The following is a 17442-nucleotide window of genomic DNA, read 5'->3' as shown; positions in this document are numbered from 1 at the left end:
GTGTGTGTGTGTAGTTACAACTCATGTTGTAGGAATCTAAGTCTGTTTAAACAGTCGCCCTGTCTGAGGTGCCAACAAAATACATTTAATCATCATTAAATCATTACACAAAATCATTTTAAGGTGAGGGTTAATGTGCAACACAATATAATGTGATAGGTTAAGATAAGATAAGATAAGTTAAGATAAGTCAAGACAAGATAAGTTAAGATAAGATAAGATAAGATAAGATAATATAATATGATAGGTTAAGACAAGATAAGATAAGATAAGTTAAGATAAGATAAGATAAGATAAGTTAAGATAAGATAAGTTAAGATAATATAATATAATATGATAGGTCAAGATAAGATAAGATATGATAAGTTAAGATAAGATAAGATAAGTTAAGATAAGATAAGATAAGATAAGTTAAGATAAGATAAGTTAAGATAATATAATATAATATAATATAATATGAGAGGTTAAGACAAGACAAGACAAGATAAGATAAGATAAGTTAAGATAATATAACATAATATGATAGGTTAAGACAAGATAAGATAAGTTAAGATAAGATAATATAAGTTAAGATAAGATAATATAAGTTAAGATAAGATAAGTTTTGGATAAGATAAAATAAGATAAGACTTTATTTATACCAAAGGAAATTCTTGTTCCGTCTCCTCCAGATTACAGAAACACAATATTTAATAGAATGCAGTGAAACTAAATAATATTATGTCTCTAATTTTATGAGTGAAAATAAAAATTAGAATAAAGTATTTAAATATTTTACACAAAATAAATGATATCAAGTGTGAACAGAGGAACGTAAGTTCATGTCTCAAGACTTAGAGACGAGACTGTGTGTGTGTGTGTGTGTGTGTGTGTGTGTGTGTGTGTGTGAGTGTGTGTGTGTGTGTGTGTGTGTGTGTGTGTGTGTGTGTGTGAGTGTGTGTGTGTGTGTGTGTGTGTGTGTGAGTGTGTGTGTGTGTGTGTGTGTGTTCCTGTGATCTGTGATCTACTGTTCAGCCTCTGATCGTGATTGATTAGTGATGCCTGCAGAGTCCTGAAGAGGGAGCTCTCGAGCACGAGGCCTCATTCACTCAAGAAACCACAGAAGAAGAAGAAGATTCAAATTTCACCTGTTGCAGGTACGTTATTAGCATTTTAGCTGCTCTCACACAGACTGAACGTTGTGTGTTTAACTCTCACACAGACTGAACGTTGTGTGTTTAACTCTCACACAGTCTGAACGTTGTGTGTTAAACTCTCACACAGTCTGAACGTTGTGTGTTTAACTCTCACACAGTCTGAACGTTGTGTGTTTAACTCTCACACAGACTGAATGTTGTGTGTTTAACTCTCACACAGTCTGAACGTTGTGTGTTTAACTCACACACAGACTGAACGTTGTGTGTTTAACTCACACACAGACTGAACGTTGTGTGTTTGTTCTCACACAGACTGAACGTTGTGTGTTTAACTCACACACAGACTGAACGTTGTGTGTTTGTTCTCACACAGACTGAACGTTGTGTGTTTAACTCTCACACAGTCTGAACGTTGTGTGTTTAACTCTCACACAGACTGAACGTTGTGTGTTTGCTCTCACAGTCTGAACGTTGTGTGTTTGTTCTCACAGACTGAACGTTGTGTGTTTAACTCTCACACAGTCTGAATGTTGTGTGTTTGTTCTCACACAGACTGAACGTTGTGTGTTTGTTCTCTCACAGTCTGAACGTTGTGTGTTTGCTCTCTCCTGAGGACATTCTGTGACAGACTGGAGAAACTCTTGAGAAACTCATGTCAACATTCGTCCTCACATGTTCCAATAGGTGCTGAGGAGCCACTGAGCAAACACACATCGTGTTGTGAACCTTGGCGTGAGGGCGTGGACCCACAGATCCAGGAGCTTCCATGTTTGTTTAGACTCTCGTCTTCCTGTGCTGAGCCCTCAGCTTCCAGGTGTCACAGAAGAATGTATGTGAACATCACAGGGAGACGGACGGAGACGGAGACGGGGGCTTGTAGCGACACGGGGGAAACACGTTTCATTCGCCTGCACTGACTCACGGACGGTTTCTGCCAGTAACACGTAACAACCAGGATCTCGCCGAACGGCCGAGTGGAGTCAGGGTTCGCGACCTCACGCCCGAAGACTCCGCCCCTCCCGCCCGAGCGTGTCCAAGAAAACCTACCATCGATTCTGTGACGGCGAGAAGTGAAGGTGAGCTCAGGGGGACGCTTTGACTCCGCCGCTCTCCGTGGGCGAGACGATGACATCAGCTGCTGCAAGCTGAGCGCAGAGGAAACGTTTCTAACCATGTCACGAGAGACTGGGCGCTGACATTACCTTTCTTTTCCCTGCCTCCAGCCACGGTCTGCACACACGCCGATACCTGCTGCCGCCGAGGGCCGATGCTGAGCTCCTCTGTGGCTTCGAACAGACGAGACTCCGGACGTTACGGCTTCATTTAAAAAAAAAAAAAAGAGGCGTCGTCAGAAAACGTGTTTCCTGCGAAAATGATCCTTCGGCAAAATGTTTGAAGAAAATCTGATCCTGATGAATTATTCACAGGCTTCATGTCGATACGCTGCTGGAACAAATCTGTGTGTGTGTGAAATATTCAAAGTAAAACATTTATTTCTTCAGTTTGTTTGTGGAGAAACATTGAACCACACTCGTGCAACATACACTGAACATGACAACATACAACATACAACATACAACATGGCTCCAACATGTGGAGTCATTGTATGTTTGACTGTAGTCACGATAAAATCCTTTGGTTGTTGGAAGTGAAACAACAAGAACGACCGATATCACTCATAGATATCGGTCTCACACACACAGACACACACACACACACACACACACACACACACACACACACACACACACACACACACACACACACACACAGACACACACACACACACACACACTCTACCTCAGCTGCACTGAAGCATGTGTGTGTTTCCGCGCTGCGTGAGTCAAGTTTAATAAGCAAATTTAAAGTGACCCCTGCTGCTCCTGGCTTGTTTTAATTAATGTGTTTTTTTCTAAATGTCTCTCTCTCTCTCTCTCTCTCTCTCTCTCTCTCTCGCTCGCTCTCTCTCGCTCTCCTCTGCAGGACGTCCCATGCTGTCATCTTTCCCAGTAGCAAGTTGTGAAGTCTTCGCTTTTATGGTTTTTTAACATTTTTGTCCTCACGCAAGCTCCAGCGTCTCCTCCTCCTCCTCCTCCTCCACCTCCTCCTCCTCCTCCTCCTCCACCTCCTCCTCCTCCTCCTCCTCCTCCTCCTCCTCCACCTTCACACACTCGGCTTGTATCCGGTGAGTGTTGGTGAAACACAGACACACCGATCATGAATCTGGATGTTGTAAATATTAGAAAGTTCACGAACGCTGTTTGTGTTGTGATGGAAGTGATTTTGCACTCAGCCCCTGTTCTGTGTGTTTCACCTCTGGGATGTTCGGGGCAGTTTAACCAACTTTATTAAATTAAAAAAACTTTTATAACCGAACAATGTTTTGAATTCAGCAGAATAACAAACCTGATGGATGTGAAATAGAATTGATTCAATGAAAATCTGCTTCATATGAACAAGGAATCAAATTTCACTGCTTCCAAAAAACTTTTAATCTCAAAAGTCTCTTAACGTTTGTGTGACGCGAGCGACTCGTTGAACTGTGTGTGTCTGTTGTCTCACAATGTCCTGACTCTGTGATGATCCATCGATATGAGTTCCTCCGGTCAAACTATTGAATAATTCACTCTGTGGAACGGTTAAAGTTTGTTTAAACACAAGTCGAGCTTGTGTTTGAATCTTTGTGTTGTTGGTTGTGCAGAAGCAGAAACGTGCGACACAAACGTGAGAAAGACGACTGACGCTCTGCGTGAGCGGCTGGTTTTGTGCAGTTGTGTTGAAACGTGAAGTCTCTTCACTGAAGCTTCTTTGTGTGTGAGAACCTCGGCTTTGTCTTTTTCTTTGTTGCTCTTGTTTGTGTTTGTGTTCCCTGAGCCCCCGACGGGCTCCCATCACTTCATTAGTTCAACGTGACGCGTCTGTGAAGAAAACTTTCTATAAAACACGACGGTGTGAACTTTGCCCGAGGCTGCACGCTGCTGCTGCTGCTGCTGCACGCTGCTGCTGCTGCTCGCTGTGGAAAATTCCCAGGTTTGATCTTCAGCAGAAAACAACAAATGATCTGCAAACAAAAATAATTATAAGATCTACTCAGGAACAAGAGAACAGTATAATTTGAATTCAAAGTAATGACAGCATGAGATCAAGATGCACTGAATGAGACCACAGAGGTCGTTGCAGACGTCGAACATGAAAACTGAACGAGGTTGACTTCGCTCCGGAGTCAGAATTATTCAGAATCAACCTCCTGAGATGTTTTGTGTCGCAGCAGCGGTGAAGCTCCGCCACAGCTCCAAGTCCTGAAAGTTACTGGACAAATGTCTTCAAACACTTTCAGAAATTCAAATGAATATTCAAATCATCAAACAGGAACAACAGCCTCCATATCTGCTTTAAATAGAGCGTGTCAGCAACGTCTCTCTCTGTCAGAGATCATCTCCATGAACTCTTTCACATTCTGTCTCCTGCCTTTTTCAAACGTGGCTCATTTATTTAACCGGCAGCTTTTACTTTGAAACCATAAGATTCTCGCCTCTCGTAACACGGATCCTTAACTTTTCCTCGTTTCAATCGATTTATACACTTTTAACTTTCTTTCTTTACTTTATGTGCGTTTACTTACTGAGATAAAAAAAAAACCATCTGTTGTAATTTCTATAACTTCCTTTATAGAAACACGGACTGTGTTGATAAATTGATAAAACTCGTTGCTCACCGGTTCGTCTCCGCAGCCTCGTTCGATCTCACAGCAAACTTTTACTAACTTCATTACAGAAAAAACTTCAATGCACTAAAGCAAAGTGGTGAAGTTGAAGTCATGCGACGGAGGTTGTTTGTGCATTTTATACACACAGGACATATTTATATACAGGATTCTGAGTCAGCTTGTTTTTGAATTTTATCGTCTTCCATCCTGGAATGAAGGTTTTTGTGTCTCTCCCTGGAAACAAAGGATTTTATCACCTTTAAAGATTCAAACGCACAAAAGAAAAGAAAAATCTATCCACCGACACTACGACACAGCGATGCATTCATTATTATTCCTTATTTTGTAATGAGCAGATCAATCTGTTGTCAGAATTAGTCTCCACTAATCCAGTTTGATGTAATCCAAACCTTCTCTTCAGGCCTGAGGCAGAGGGTGATTCCCTTGACTGACAATTACGGATAATTACTGCGTCAGAGTGAAAGCTTTATTTAACAAGCTGTGTCCTGAATTACCTATAATTGACGTGGTCATTTTATAAAATCATTGACGATTTTTGACGACTCATTTTGCTTTTCCAGATGTTCGCAGGGCGACAGATGTGACCCGCGTCCTCTGATTTACGACTTTAGGGAAATCGGCCCGAGGCCACTCGGGTCCACAGAGACTCGGAGGAAATGTCTTGTTTTAGCGAAACACGACTGAACGAACTGATTTTGATCAGTTGGAGGACAAAGATGTGAAAACTAATTACAAACTATGTTGTTATTTAAGTTGAATAAACCAAATCAGATAGAGTGGCAATAATAACTGGGTTTATTTCAAATAAGCACAGCCTGACAAGAGTCAATATATTATAAAATAGTTTAGTTTCCTGTTGCAGGTCCGAAAGGAGCAGAATTAACAGTGAGACATTTCAAATTGACAGATCCATCATTAAAAATCCATTAGAAAATATCCAGACTGAGAAATGTTGCTGAACCCCGGCTTCTTCTATCTCCACTTTAAAAACAACGACATGGCGCCTGACGCCCAATGAATTTTTATTTTGTCAATTATTTTAATTATGAAAACCACAAAATCAGCACATTTGTCCTGGATGACCTGGTGATGACTTCAAATAAATGTCTAGAGTATTCTTTTCTGGTTTGATCTTATTTTAGATTTTTTTTTTTTTATTATAGTGCCAGAATACATTATACATTTATCTATAATTTGACTCAATTAAGACTCAATAATACATTAAAGTAGCTGTGTTCATTCAGTGCGTATTTACCATACATACTTAAAACGAGCTTTATAAGAATCATAAAAGTGTTGTAATCATTTCTTTCATAATGGATCTTTACAGGCCACAACCATAATTGTGTCACACAAACCCCCGTCAGATTTATAGAATACACACAATGGTGAGAGTCAGAAGAAGTGAATTCTATTTCTTATTTAATTTGATCTGTTTTTAGTGTTTGCAAACCACAGGGTTCTTTGAATCTGTGAAGTTCAGTGAAGAAACAACTGCTGTAAGAAGAAGAAAAAAAAAAAAACACCCCCACAATTATCTGATCAACTGTAACCCAGAGAGACGAGAAGAGAATGAAACCTGAATTGTCCACAATTGGAAATGCAGCGCTAACTTCAGCTTTGAGTCGTAGCTTTAACCAAAAAATGTCTGGAGCTGCTCTGGAGGCAGAAATAAACCGACGCACAGTTTTAAAGGGAGAATCTGTGACTTTTCGATGGAATAAGAAAAACGATAATTGATCAAACGAGCAGCTGCAGCTGACGTCAGAGACGGACGGTGACGTCCTGCATTCGTCTGATGCTCACACTGCTCCAGAGCTCTAAGAGCCGCTAAAGCAGAGACGTTTACAGACGCTAGACATGACGCAGCCTTCACTGATTCGTGACGCTCCTATCACATGACCTCCTTCCAGGAGAACTATGGACGTCAGTGTGACTGGACCTGTCGTCTCTGCTGTTCACACGTGGAGGAGACCAGATGATATTCAACCAATCGTGTGGACAGAGATTGTTTTAGTTTGAAACCGTTTCAGAGTCAGTTTTTCAGCCTCAGACGTATTTTTAAGTTAAAGTGATATTTTTCAACTTATTACTCGACTCTTATTACTTTGGAAGCTACGTGTTGGAATAAAAATCAAGTAGCTGTTAACTTCCTGTGTATTTTTGCCTCCAGAGCGGCTCAGACTCAAACAATGTCCGTGTGTTGAACGGCTCCAGTCGGGCATAAATCCATCACTTGTCCTGGAAGTGTTGCGTCCTCCTTCCTGTCTGTCACATCATCTGAGTTCTTGGCATGGAGTCCTGCTGGTGTGCAGGGTACCAGAGTCCAAAATTGTTCATATATCCCCCAGAGTGCACTGGTGCACCTTTGGCGACCATGCTGTTGTCCCACAGGGAGCAAGGCGAGGAGGAGGACGGCGGTGGGGGGGCTAGATGGTCTCCCTCAGGTCCGCAGGGTCCGTTCTTCATGATCTTCTTGTATTTAGATCGTTTGTTCTGGAACCATATTTTCACCTGAGGGACGAGGAGAAGGAAAGAGTCGATCAGAAGTGATTATCCACAGACTGCATCTGGTCTTTTATTTTGAAAGGAGGAGAGACAGGAAGGAAACAATCGAAGGATAAAGAGTTCAGAGAGTAAAATGTTCAGATCCCGTCATGGAGAACGTGAAGAGTTACTGTCACTCAACAGGCGTGTTCTTAATCGAGATGTAGACTGAAGGTGTGATGATGATTTTATGTTTCAGCTTTTAAACCCAGTAACAAAACCGGTTCCCATCAACGCAGGGACATTAATGAATATTTCAAATATTAAAACCATGGAAAACAAAAATACGATGAAGTGTGACGAGGCTGCACTCGACTGTGGAGCAGGAGCAGGAGCAGGAGTAGGAGTAGGAGCAGGAGCAAGAGCAGGAGCAGGAGCAGGAGCTCAGATTCTACCTGGGAGAATATCAGCGCAGTAAAATAACCTACAATTAGGTAATAATGAGCTGTACAGACAAACTGTGGATCATAAAATGTTACAGCGTAACGAGCGACAGTTACAAACATAAATACTGTTCATAAAGCTGAGAATGACACACACACACACACACACACACACACACACACACACACACACACACACACACACACACACCTCTGCAGCGCTCCTCCACCGTCAGTGTTGAGAGACGACAGACACACCAGCAAACTGTGATGAGGTCCGACCAGGTGCCTTCCACTTAATGTGGCTCTGCACAGCAATGACGTGCACGTGACGCATCTTTACACAGTGCATGCTGGTCTTAACGCAATGCATGCTGGTCTTAACGCAATGCATGCTGGTTGGACATTTTGTCTGTGCAGATGTTTCCCCGCAGCTGCATCACCTGGATCCAGCCCTACGACGACACAGCTCTGCTCTGATTGGCTGAACACATCACATGATGCAGTTTATAATTTTCATCTCCGTTGTCTGCTGTTTATTTCTCTCCAGAGAGGAGGAGATGCATGTATGTGTTAAAGCACATGTATGTATTTATACACACATGTGACTGGATCTACTCGTGGTTCAGATCAGAGAACTCGAGAGGCTGAAAACAGAATTATAGATCGTTGGTCGGAGATGGTTTGAGATCTTTCGCTGCCCCTGCAGCCTCTGCACCTCATGTCACAGCTGCACGTGTCCCTGCTCCGTGTCCCTGCGTCCGGCTGCTCTCTGGTTCTCTGGAGTCTTTTAAAGCCTTCGTGTCGGGACCAAGACTTCCAGCACGTTATTCTTAGTGTTGATGAATCCTATGGTCTGTTACTTCACAGGTTTTCTGTGTTTCAGGTCAGTGGCGGACGGTGATTTGAAGTTTATTCAGGGTTATAAACCTGCGACGCTGAGTAAAGATGACATAAGATATAAAAATATTCAGGCGAGCGGCATCTCTCTGTGGTTACGGATGATTCGTGATTGGCATGTTCTCTGTTTCCAGCGTGCTTGCAAATTGAGCTTCACATTATACAAATCTGCCTCACAGGCAAACCTGTCGGCTTAGCGGGAACAAATGAATCATGAGTAATAACACGCAGTCAGCGAAGGAGACTTTTGTCTGAAACAGGTTTTAACTGCGCCGCAAAGGGGAAAAAGCTCTGGCCGACGACGGAGAAGAGAAAAAGATAAAAGAGCAAGAAAAACAGGAGAAAACATTCTTGGAGCTCAAGTTGTTTTCTCCTCCGCGCTGACAGTCCTGGGAATTATTACCCCGAGAGTTTATGGGGACTCATGGTTGAAGTGGTTTATGGAAGATTATATTATTCTATAAAAAAAAAAAATACGCTCGCCGGTTTAATTGACTCTAAATATGTGGAAAAAATTATCCCTTTCACCAAGTAATGGACCAACTTTCACACCCAGCGCTGGATGAAGTCATGTAGAACGATGTGACATTTAATTTCATCTCTGTTGTTCCAGCGCATCTGTTGACGTCAATCACGACGTTATGGTGGCAAATACATAAAGTTAAAGTGTTGCTTCACGAGTAGACAATACATTTTAATTACGCCACATAAAGGCTGTAATTATCACCGTGAACTGCACTTGAGGTTCTTTCAAGTTTCTGCAGAGTTGAAACAACAGACTGAGGCTCTTTGTTTAATCTCCGCTCTAATGCGATAGAAGTGACAGCGGCCGAACCACAGAGCCGTCAGTGGAATGATTACTGCATCAGAAAACTCCCAGTGAGCGGAGAGCGTCGCTGATGAGCCCACGAGTCAATCAACAGCACGTTAAGTTAATGCAGCCTCAGCGAGAGGATTTCTGCTGTAATTATTGGTTTCATATTCCAGCAGCAACACGGAGCTGACAGCTTCTCTGAGAGCGCAGCTAATGGCACCGACATCAGGGAGGAGGGAGGAGGGAGGAGGGAGGAGGGAGGCCGAGACACAGGCCAGGTGCCTGTGTGTGTGTGAGAGTGAGAGTGTGTGTGTGTGTGTGTGTGTGTGTGTGTGTGTGAGAGTGTGTGTGTATGTGTGAGTGTGAGTGTGAGTGAGAGTGTGTGTGTATGTGTGTTCTCCAATAATTTATATCTGTAAATTAAAAATGTTATCAGTGGTGTCCTGTGAGGTTGATTCAGAAGTAAAAGGTGTGTTTGACTGTGTGTGTGTGTCTGTCTGTGTGTGTGTGTGTGTGTGTGTGTGTGTGTGTGTGTGTGTGTGTGTGTGTGTGTGTGTGTGTCTGTGTGTGTGTGCGTGTGTGTGTGTGTGTGTGTTTCAGGGAGAATGTGCTACGTGCCATTTCTCAGCTGCGTCTGGGAACACTGGCGATTTTGAGGGTGGTTGGTGGTTCAGTGGTTGGCTGGCGGCCTAATGGCACCGAGGCAGGATTGAGATGTGGTATATGATAACTATCTTTTAGAGTGTGTGTGTGTGTGTGTGTGTGCGTGTGTGTGTGTGTGTGTGTGTGTGTGTGTGTGTACTAGGCCCTGCTGTGCAGCAACCGGCTGCGTCGTGAATGTTATCGTTCACGTTCTTTCTTCGGTCCTGTGCGAGTTACGCGCCAACGTTTGGCTGATTCCGGACGAGCGTGTGCAGATGTGTGCGATCGACAAGTCTTCACCATTTCTGTCTCTGATTACGTGCCTCGCTGCTGCCCCCGACCTTTTACGTGGGTACTGCAACTTGCGTACGCGTCGTGTCCATTTCTGAGGACGTGCACGACCTGAGCATCAAACACATGCAGTGTGAGCATGGCAGCCATCTTAAGTTTGTGTGGTAGAGGAAGTGTATTCGTGGCTACACGCTCTATAAACAGAATGTTTCCAACGTGCAACCATGGAAACAGGAAATGTTTTTTCCTGGCGTCTCAAAAGATTCTTTGTTTTATCTGAATTTCATCCACTCAGTTTCAAAATTAAGTTCAAAACTCTTAGTGACACGAATGTCTGCGTAAAACAAAACAAACGTCTCAGGATGAAAAAGCAGAGTCGCTCACGTAGGAGACGGAGACAAAGACGTTGTTGGTGACAGGAACCGAAGCCGGAGTGTGAACAAAAACACGGGATCTCCAGAGAAGGACTGATATGTCACTTCCTGTCTCTGTCTGCTGCTTCCTCACCTGAACGCTCCGGAAGATTCCTGTGTAGTCGTGATCGCGTCTGAGCGGAAAATCTCTCGCTGACAGAATCCTAATGTTAGCGGTATTTTATACATGAGGGTTCGATGTCGGTGTGAACGCAGCCTGACGCTGGTTAGCTCAGCGTGGAGAGAAGAACCAGGCGGCGACAGGTAGTTTGGCAAAATCCAGCGCGCGGCAAGATGTTGTTTCGTGAAACAGTTTGAGCTTTTAGCAGGAATCGTGTCGTTCTCTGTGACTTCCTGGAAACGTGTTTCTCAGGATTCTGAACCTGTGTCAAATAATCCAGTTCACAAGTTCTCGTTCATTTTAACGTGAACTGAAAAGTGAAACTTACAAAGATTCACCGACGATATTTAATATTTATAATATTTACAAACTGTGTCTGGATTCTTCAAACTGCATTTATTTATCCTTTCAATTCAAATTTTCCTTTTACACTCGACTGTGTCAGTTTTCTGTCTGAAGGTCAGACGCCTCGTTCCGCGGCTGAACGACCCCACCTCCGGAATATAACGAGAACTAAAGGTAAAGAATAAAAAGAGTAAAAACAAACGTGAGCAGCGTGCACGTACGAGCGTGCACATTCAAAACCACTTTCCACAACTAAAGCAAAGACAAATGAACGGATCATCTCTTAGTCCCAGTGTAAACAGAGCTGCTGCGGTTAATTCATTCTGGATTAGGACAGTTCATGTGATGACATCAGCTGCTTATGTACACACACACACACACACACACACACACACACTCACACACTCACACACTCACACACTCACACACACACACTCACACGTGTCATATTTCACATGAGGTTCTCCCGAACACGCTGATATAAAGTTTCCTCGGTGGGACACCTGCTCACACCTGGTTAGTGATTTTTCAAATGTGATCTGGTCCCAGTTCATAATGTTTCTGTTAATGTTCACGATGAGTCAGACGGAACTGAATCTGGCTTTTTGTTATCGTCGTATAAAACTACAAAAACAAGTTTTCTCTTTTTCTTTTCTTTTTATCAATTTGTTGAAAAAGGTTAAAAAGGCTGAGACAAACTAATTGAAAGTTTTCCGGAGCAGCCGTCACAGTTAACTTTGGCTTAAAGAGAAAATTAATTATTATTTATTTAACATGCAGATAGCTCAGTTTGTCTTTATTAATAAACTAGTGAGCAGACAAATCCAATATTACAGATCCTCTAAATGAGCCCGACTTCAATGTAAGCTGTCGTAAACATTCTACAGTCGCCTCAAGATGAAAGATAGTGTAACGCCAAGTTTAATTAAAGAGTAAAGTTTATTTTACCAAAGTAAAATGGAAAGAAATGTATTTTGTGAAGATTTAAAATGATTAAAATCTGCTGGAGTTAATAATCATTATTAGTATTATTATTATAATTATTAGAAGTATGATAATAAAGTTTAAAGAGCTCTGTCGTTCATGGGATGGAGAAGAAAAAAACAGTTTTAGGGTCAAAGTGAAATAATAAAAGTTTAATATCAGAGCGTGTCCATCAGCGGGTTTTCCCAGAATTCCCAGATTGATCGGAGAAGAAAACAGAACTGTGTGAAGTCGTCTCACAGTTGAACTCAAACTGAAACGAGTGAACCGAGGTGAATCTGAGACGTTCGGGTCATTGTGAGATTTCAGACGTCCACTCAACGACGTGGGACAAAATGGCCGCCATTAGCCTTTTATTTTCTGCTCGAGTGTGTGTGGACGTAAAGGGACAGAGAACACACTATTACACCCAGCATGTACTCACACACACACGCACACACACACACACACAGACACACACCTAAAACACACCTCACACACCCACACACAGGCGTGACTCCGTTTCTTTAGAATTTGCGATGCGCATTTCTGGATTTCTTGTCCTCAGCTTCTATTCTTTTCTCTTTTTGGATTTAATTCATGACAAACACACCATGACTACACTTCACGTGATCTTTAATTACAGGCTATCTCTGAAATCTCTGAAACTGCCAGTATCTAATTACACATGGAGGCAAATGTGTGACACCTGTGAGCAAGAATGCACCGGCGCCTGTTTGGACTTTTGTTCTGCCTTTTCACCACGAGAGGAAACTTTAATCTCAAATCCACTGAAACTATCTCGGACGTTTGGATTATGGATTCACTCCAACTCTCATTCACTTTGATTAAATGATAATGATCAAACTGCGGCTCAGGACACTCCCTCGTATGTCTCATTTAAACGTAGGGTGAGGTGACCCACACACACCCTCTATTACAAAAATTAGCAAACCCTTTGTTTATATTAGAAATACTTCCGCTTGTCATCATTACATGTGTTTTAATCTTTAGCTCTTAAATTCTCCTGATTGTTCTGCTGGCTTTAATCTGAATCCCCTTTCCTCAGGAATGAGCCGTGCTCCTCGTCCCGCTTATTCTGTGTGTGTCCTCCACCGTGTTACCTGGGTCTGCGTCAGGCCCAGCTTGGCCGCCAGGTCGGCCCGCTCGGGCAGGGCGAGGTACTGGGTTTGCTGGAAGCGCTGATTGAGCGCCTGGAGCTGGAGGCTGGAGTAAATGGTCCGAGGCTTCCGGATCTTCTTTCCCTTCCCGTTCAGCCTCACCTCCCCGTTCTCGATCACCGCGGTGGGCTTGTCCTGCTCTGGAGACGAGAGAAGACACAGAGTCAACCCCGGGATCTGGGGACAAACGTTTGACTTGACTTGTCCAATAAAAGTTCTCAAACTTAGTTGCTCATGAAAAATCTGTCCTCCAGAAGGTGTGGAAGATAAATGATGACTGGGTAAACTCAACCCAGCGTCTGGATCTGGAGGTTTAGTGAGATGAGAACTTGTGCTGGTGGATGTTTCATGAATCCAAGCTGTCATCATCTCAGGGAGAGATATGCTGTTTACACGCGAGCTGGAATGTACATACAGCAAAGTACAATGGAGTATACGACACGTTTACTGCAGTTGAATGAGCGCGTACGACAATGGACGCGTGTTAGAACGTAAAACTTCTTTGTCCTCTCTAATGAGTTGGGTTCGGAGATGTTCTGTCCAACATGCAACTCGGACAAGACGTCTTTTCGTCTCCGTCCTGCCTTTTTCATTTTCAGGAAACCTATGCAACTGAGTATGTTGGCCCACACTGATTGTTGTTATGACATGAGCTCATAGCCTGTAGTGGCAGCAGAGAACAGCTGTGGACGAGCCGAGGCCCCACAAGACGATCACGTTGTGTAACTGAGCTGAAGCTCGTGCGCGGCGCCGAAGTTCAGGGGAGCGAAACTGAGACGCTCCGCAAGTTTCAGAAAAGAGAAACAGAAGCTTTACTTCAGAAAACAAAACAGAAGTGGGCGTAAATGTTCGACTGGAACAGTTACGATAAAAATTTACTGAGTCATTTTTTGAAATTCCACAAAGTTCACTGGAAAAAAGCTTTTTCTTCTTCTGCCATTGTTTCTGACCTCATTAAGACCCTGTTCATAAAAACAAGCAAAATCTATTTATATATATAATTATATGATCCCATATATACTGTGTGTACGTATTTGTGTGTACATATATACAGCATGTTTCATTTAACATCATTTTATACATCATGTGGAGACAAGCTGAGAGAAGAGAGGAACGTTTGTCGCTGACATCGATGTTTAAATAATCTTCTGAAGTAACTTTTTAACTTTATCTCATGTAAAGTGATTATATCATGTACATATACTATGAGCGTTAATTAGATTCCAAAGGATTTTTTAAAAATGTACTTGTCACAAAATGATTTTACGTGTTAGTTGAGTATTTATTTTATTTAGAGTGACATTATTTTATCTATCAAGTGGAAAAACAGTCGAGAGAAGAAGATGAAAGTTGATTTGTTGCTGATATTGAAAACTTTTTGAGACTGAGCCTCAAACACAAGTTGGGATGAAATGACTTAATCATTGTTTTCTGTATAAAACAATAAAACAATACAGAAGTAAATGTTTAAATTATATATATAGATATATAAATATATATATATTTAAACATGTATTTATCTGTAGGCACCAGCATCAGTTTCTTGTGGTTCCCTTAGTTTTGTTAAATTTTGTTAATCGGAAAAATTCAAGACATAAAAGTTTCTTGAAAAAGTCAAAGGATTAATTAAAGAACACACGAGGATGAAATCAGCAGTTAAACCGTTTGCCTGTCAAGTATTTCTGTAATTGAATGTGCATTTAAAGACCTATGTAATAATGAGTTAATAGGAGCATGAGGATATGATCGACATCTGTTGGTAATTAATAAACGTTATGATCTTTGTCAGCCTCTTCCGCCTCTGTTAAAATGTTCAGAGGCTCTAAACTAAATATTTGAAATATCTGAGCGATGTTGGATCTGATATTAAATATATTAATGGGTCCAATAAATATTATAATTATTCATTTAGTTTCTGTCTTTGTCAAATGCTCATAACATTTAATTTTTTTTAGGTTTAATGGGGTTTTATTGTTTTTTTAATGCAGCATTTCAGAGAAGTTTTTAAAACTATAATTTACTGTATTTTAAATAGAATAACCTGCTTGTCATATTTTGTGGAATCAAATGTTCTGAGGGGAAATTAAATCTCTTTTCGCAGATGTGGTGTTTTTTAAGGATTAGAAGGAACCTGACATGGTTCAGAGGAGATTCGAGTTCAGTGAAGTAGAGAACACGTTTTGTTGAAAGTGACATGTATTATTATTATTATCATAATCATCTGATCCAGGCCTGGCGGCAGGCAGCAGAAACATGGCGGCTGCTGTGATGGAGGATTTGGGGTTGGAGAGGCCGCAGCTCCCGGGGCCTGCGGGACACCACAGCCCGGTGCCGGCTGCTTCTTGTGGGGACTCAGATTCTGGTTCAGGCCTTAAACTCATCTTCATCTCCAACCCCAAAGTTTACTGAGGCGAACCTGTGTGTGGATCCAATTACTGCGCTGTGGTTTATTCTCGTGTGCTCAGACTATTGAAATCATCTGTGAAGAACGCTTCTCTGCTCTGTGCGCTTTGTGCCATCACAGACCTCCAACCGGCACAGAGCCTCGAACACAGGCTGCAGAGAAACTCACGTGCATTAACAATTTACTGAGTCAAATCCAAATAACCTAAACAAGGTGATTATGATTATTAGATTTCTTTCCTGCAGGTCTCTCTGCTTCAATCAGCCCCACGATGGAACCTGAGTATTGGGCCTGAGATCCACGTGTGAAATATTTAGAGCCGTTCGTGCAAACACTCTTATTTTCGCCCCCTTTCTTTAAAAGTGTCCTGCGTAAAACCCACCTCCATCCTCCAGCCTGGTGTGGCCCAGCGCGCCGCCGTGACCCCCGTGTTGGTACTGCAGGTAGGCCCCCGGGTGGTGCGCGCTCACGGGGCTGTGGTAGGGCGGGTATCCCAGCGGGCGACCGTACGAGGACGCCCCGGTGGCGAAGGGCCCGTCGTGCTGTGCCGGGCCCACGGCGTGCAGCCCGTGCACCGGGTAGTGGTTGTGGGACAGGCCGGGGGAGGGCTGCTGGTGTCCGGGGTAGCTGTGGCCGCCGAACTCCAGAAAGGCGGATTTGGACGGATCAGGCGGCACCAGAGTGTCCGAGATGGAGCTCATAGTCATCATTAGGCTGAGGGGCAGTGGTGGTGGGAAATAACAAGCCGCCAGCTAGGACCTCCGGGCAGGAGTCATCACCAGGAGACCCACCATCAATGTTCCAGGAAGTTTTTAAAAACTTTAACAGGCGAGTTTCTGTGTCCACGCACCAGCATGAAGCGTCTTCACGCTGGAGCTCAGTGTCCTCCGGGGTGTGTGGGGACGAGGAGGCCGGCGAGGAGCTGCTTTATGTGGGTTCGTCCACCGCTACATCCCGGCCGAGGGCTCCGGAGCGCGCGCGGCGTCTAAAACCATGGAGTCCCGCAGAGACGCGCAGGACGCGTGAGCAGGAGCCGGCGCGTCACTGTGCGCGGGAGGAAACCCCAGAAGAACCTTTGAGAAGAATCGAGTGAATTATTGTTTCAGACCAAACTGCTTCTCCGCGTCTCTCCGTCCAGAACCAGCCACAGACTGCTGCTCCCTCCCCGCGCGGCGAGGCGGCTCTTTGTGCGCGTTCCTCCCCTGTCTGCTCAAACCATCCTGCGCCTCCACACGCACGACGCGCTCATTGGCTGCAGCGGCTCACCGTGTCACACACACACACACACACACACAGCACAACGTGCACCAGACGGAGCTGCTCCTGGAGGGTCCGAGCGGGAGGACCCGGACCCGGTCCCGAGACATTGCACGAAATACGTGAACCGATTCCACGCGCACGGTTCGTGCGAATCACTGCGCTCGTGTAGTTTTAATCAAATTAACTTAAATTAAAATATCTTGATAAATCGGTTTGTTTCAGTTCAAATGATTTAGCGTCAGGAGGACGTGAGCTTCGCTCGAGGCCTTTTAATCCAACACGAGCACCATCACAATTCAAAACTACAGTTATATA

General features: G+C 43.4%; 1 protein-coding gene and 1 long non-coding RNA gene across 7 annotated transcripts; one reads left to right on the top strand and one right to left on the bottom strand.

The window, feature by feature from the left end:
* Positions 1–996: 996 nt before the first annotated feature.
* On the top strand, positions 997–13507 carry LOC138407762 (uncharacterized). Of its 6 annotated transcripts, XR_011241111.1 has the most exons (5): positions 997–1136; positions 1821–2212; positions 2360–2599; positions 3120–3321; positions 5424–5980. It is a non-coding gene; the product is annotated as an uncharacterized lncRNA (long non-coding RNA). The 6 variants fall into 6 exon arrangements; XR_011241108.1 differs by lacking the exon at positions 5424–5980 and adding an exon at positions 13352–13507 and having other exon boundaries at positions 1821–2599; XR_011241107.1 differs by lacking the exon at positions 2360–2599.
* LOC109644255 (homeobox protein Dlx4a-like) lies at positions 5636–17062 on the bottom strand. The gene is made up of 3 exons (XM_020109605.2): positions 16250–17062; positions 13407–13603; positions 5636–7377 (listed from the first exon to the last, which is right to left on the bottom strand). The coding sequence occupies exons 1-3, from the start codon at positions 16575–16577 to the stop codon at positions 7135–7137; spliced, it is 768 nt and encodes a 255-aa protein (XP_019965164.1). The 5' UTR covers positions 16578–17062; the 3' UTR covers positions 5636–7134.
* Positions 17063–17442: the final 380 nt, after the last annotated feature.

Source organism: Paralichthys olivaceus, chromosome 5 (genome assembly GCF_024713975.1).
Source record: "Paralichthys olivaceus isolate ysfri-2021 chromosome 5, ASM2471397v2, whole genome shotgun sequence".
In the NCBI taxonomy this organism is placed as follows: domain Eukaryota; kingdom Metazoa; phylum Chordata; class Actinopteri; order Pleuronectiformes; family Paralichthyidae; genus Paralichthys; species Paralichthys olivaceus.
The sequence above is the reverse complement of the archived record's forward strand: the minus strand, read 5'-3'. Positions and strand labels throughout refer to the sequence as shown.

Coding starts and splice junctions, on each gene's coding strand:
- LOC109644255 (XM_020109605.2), bottom strand. CDS start 16,577: ATGATGACTATGAGCTCCATCTCGGACACTCTGGTGCCGCCTGATCCG. Junction 13,604..16,249: donor CACCAGGCTGGAGGATGGAG/GTGGGTTTTACG, acceptor TCTCGTCTCCAG/AGCAGGACAAGCCCACCGCG. Junction 7,378..13,406: donor TGGGCCTGACGCAGACCCAG/GTAACACGGTGG, acceptor CTCGTCCCTCAG/GTGAAAATATGGTTCCAGAA.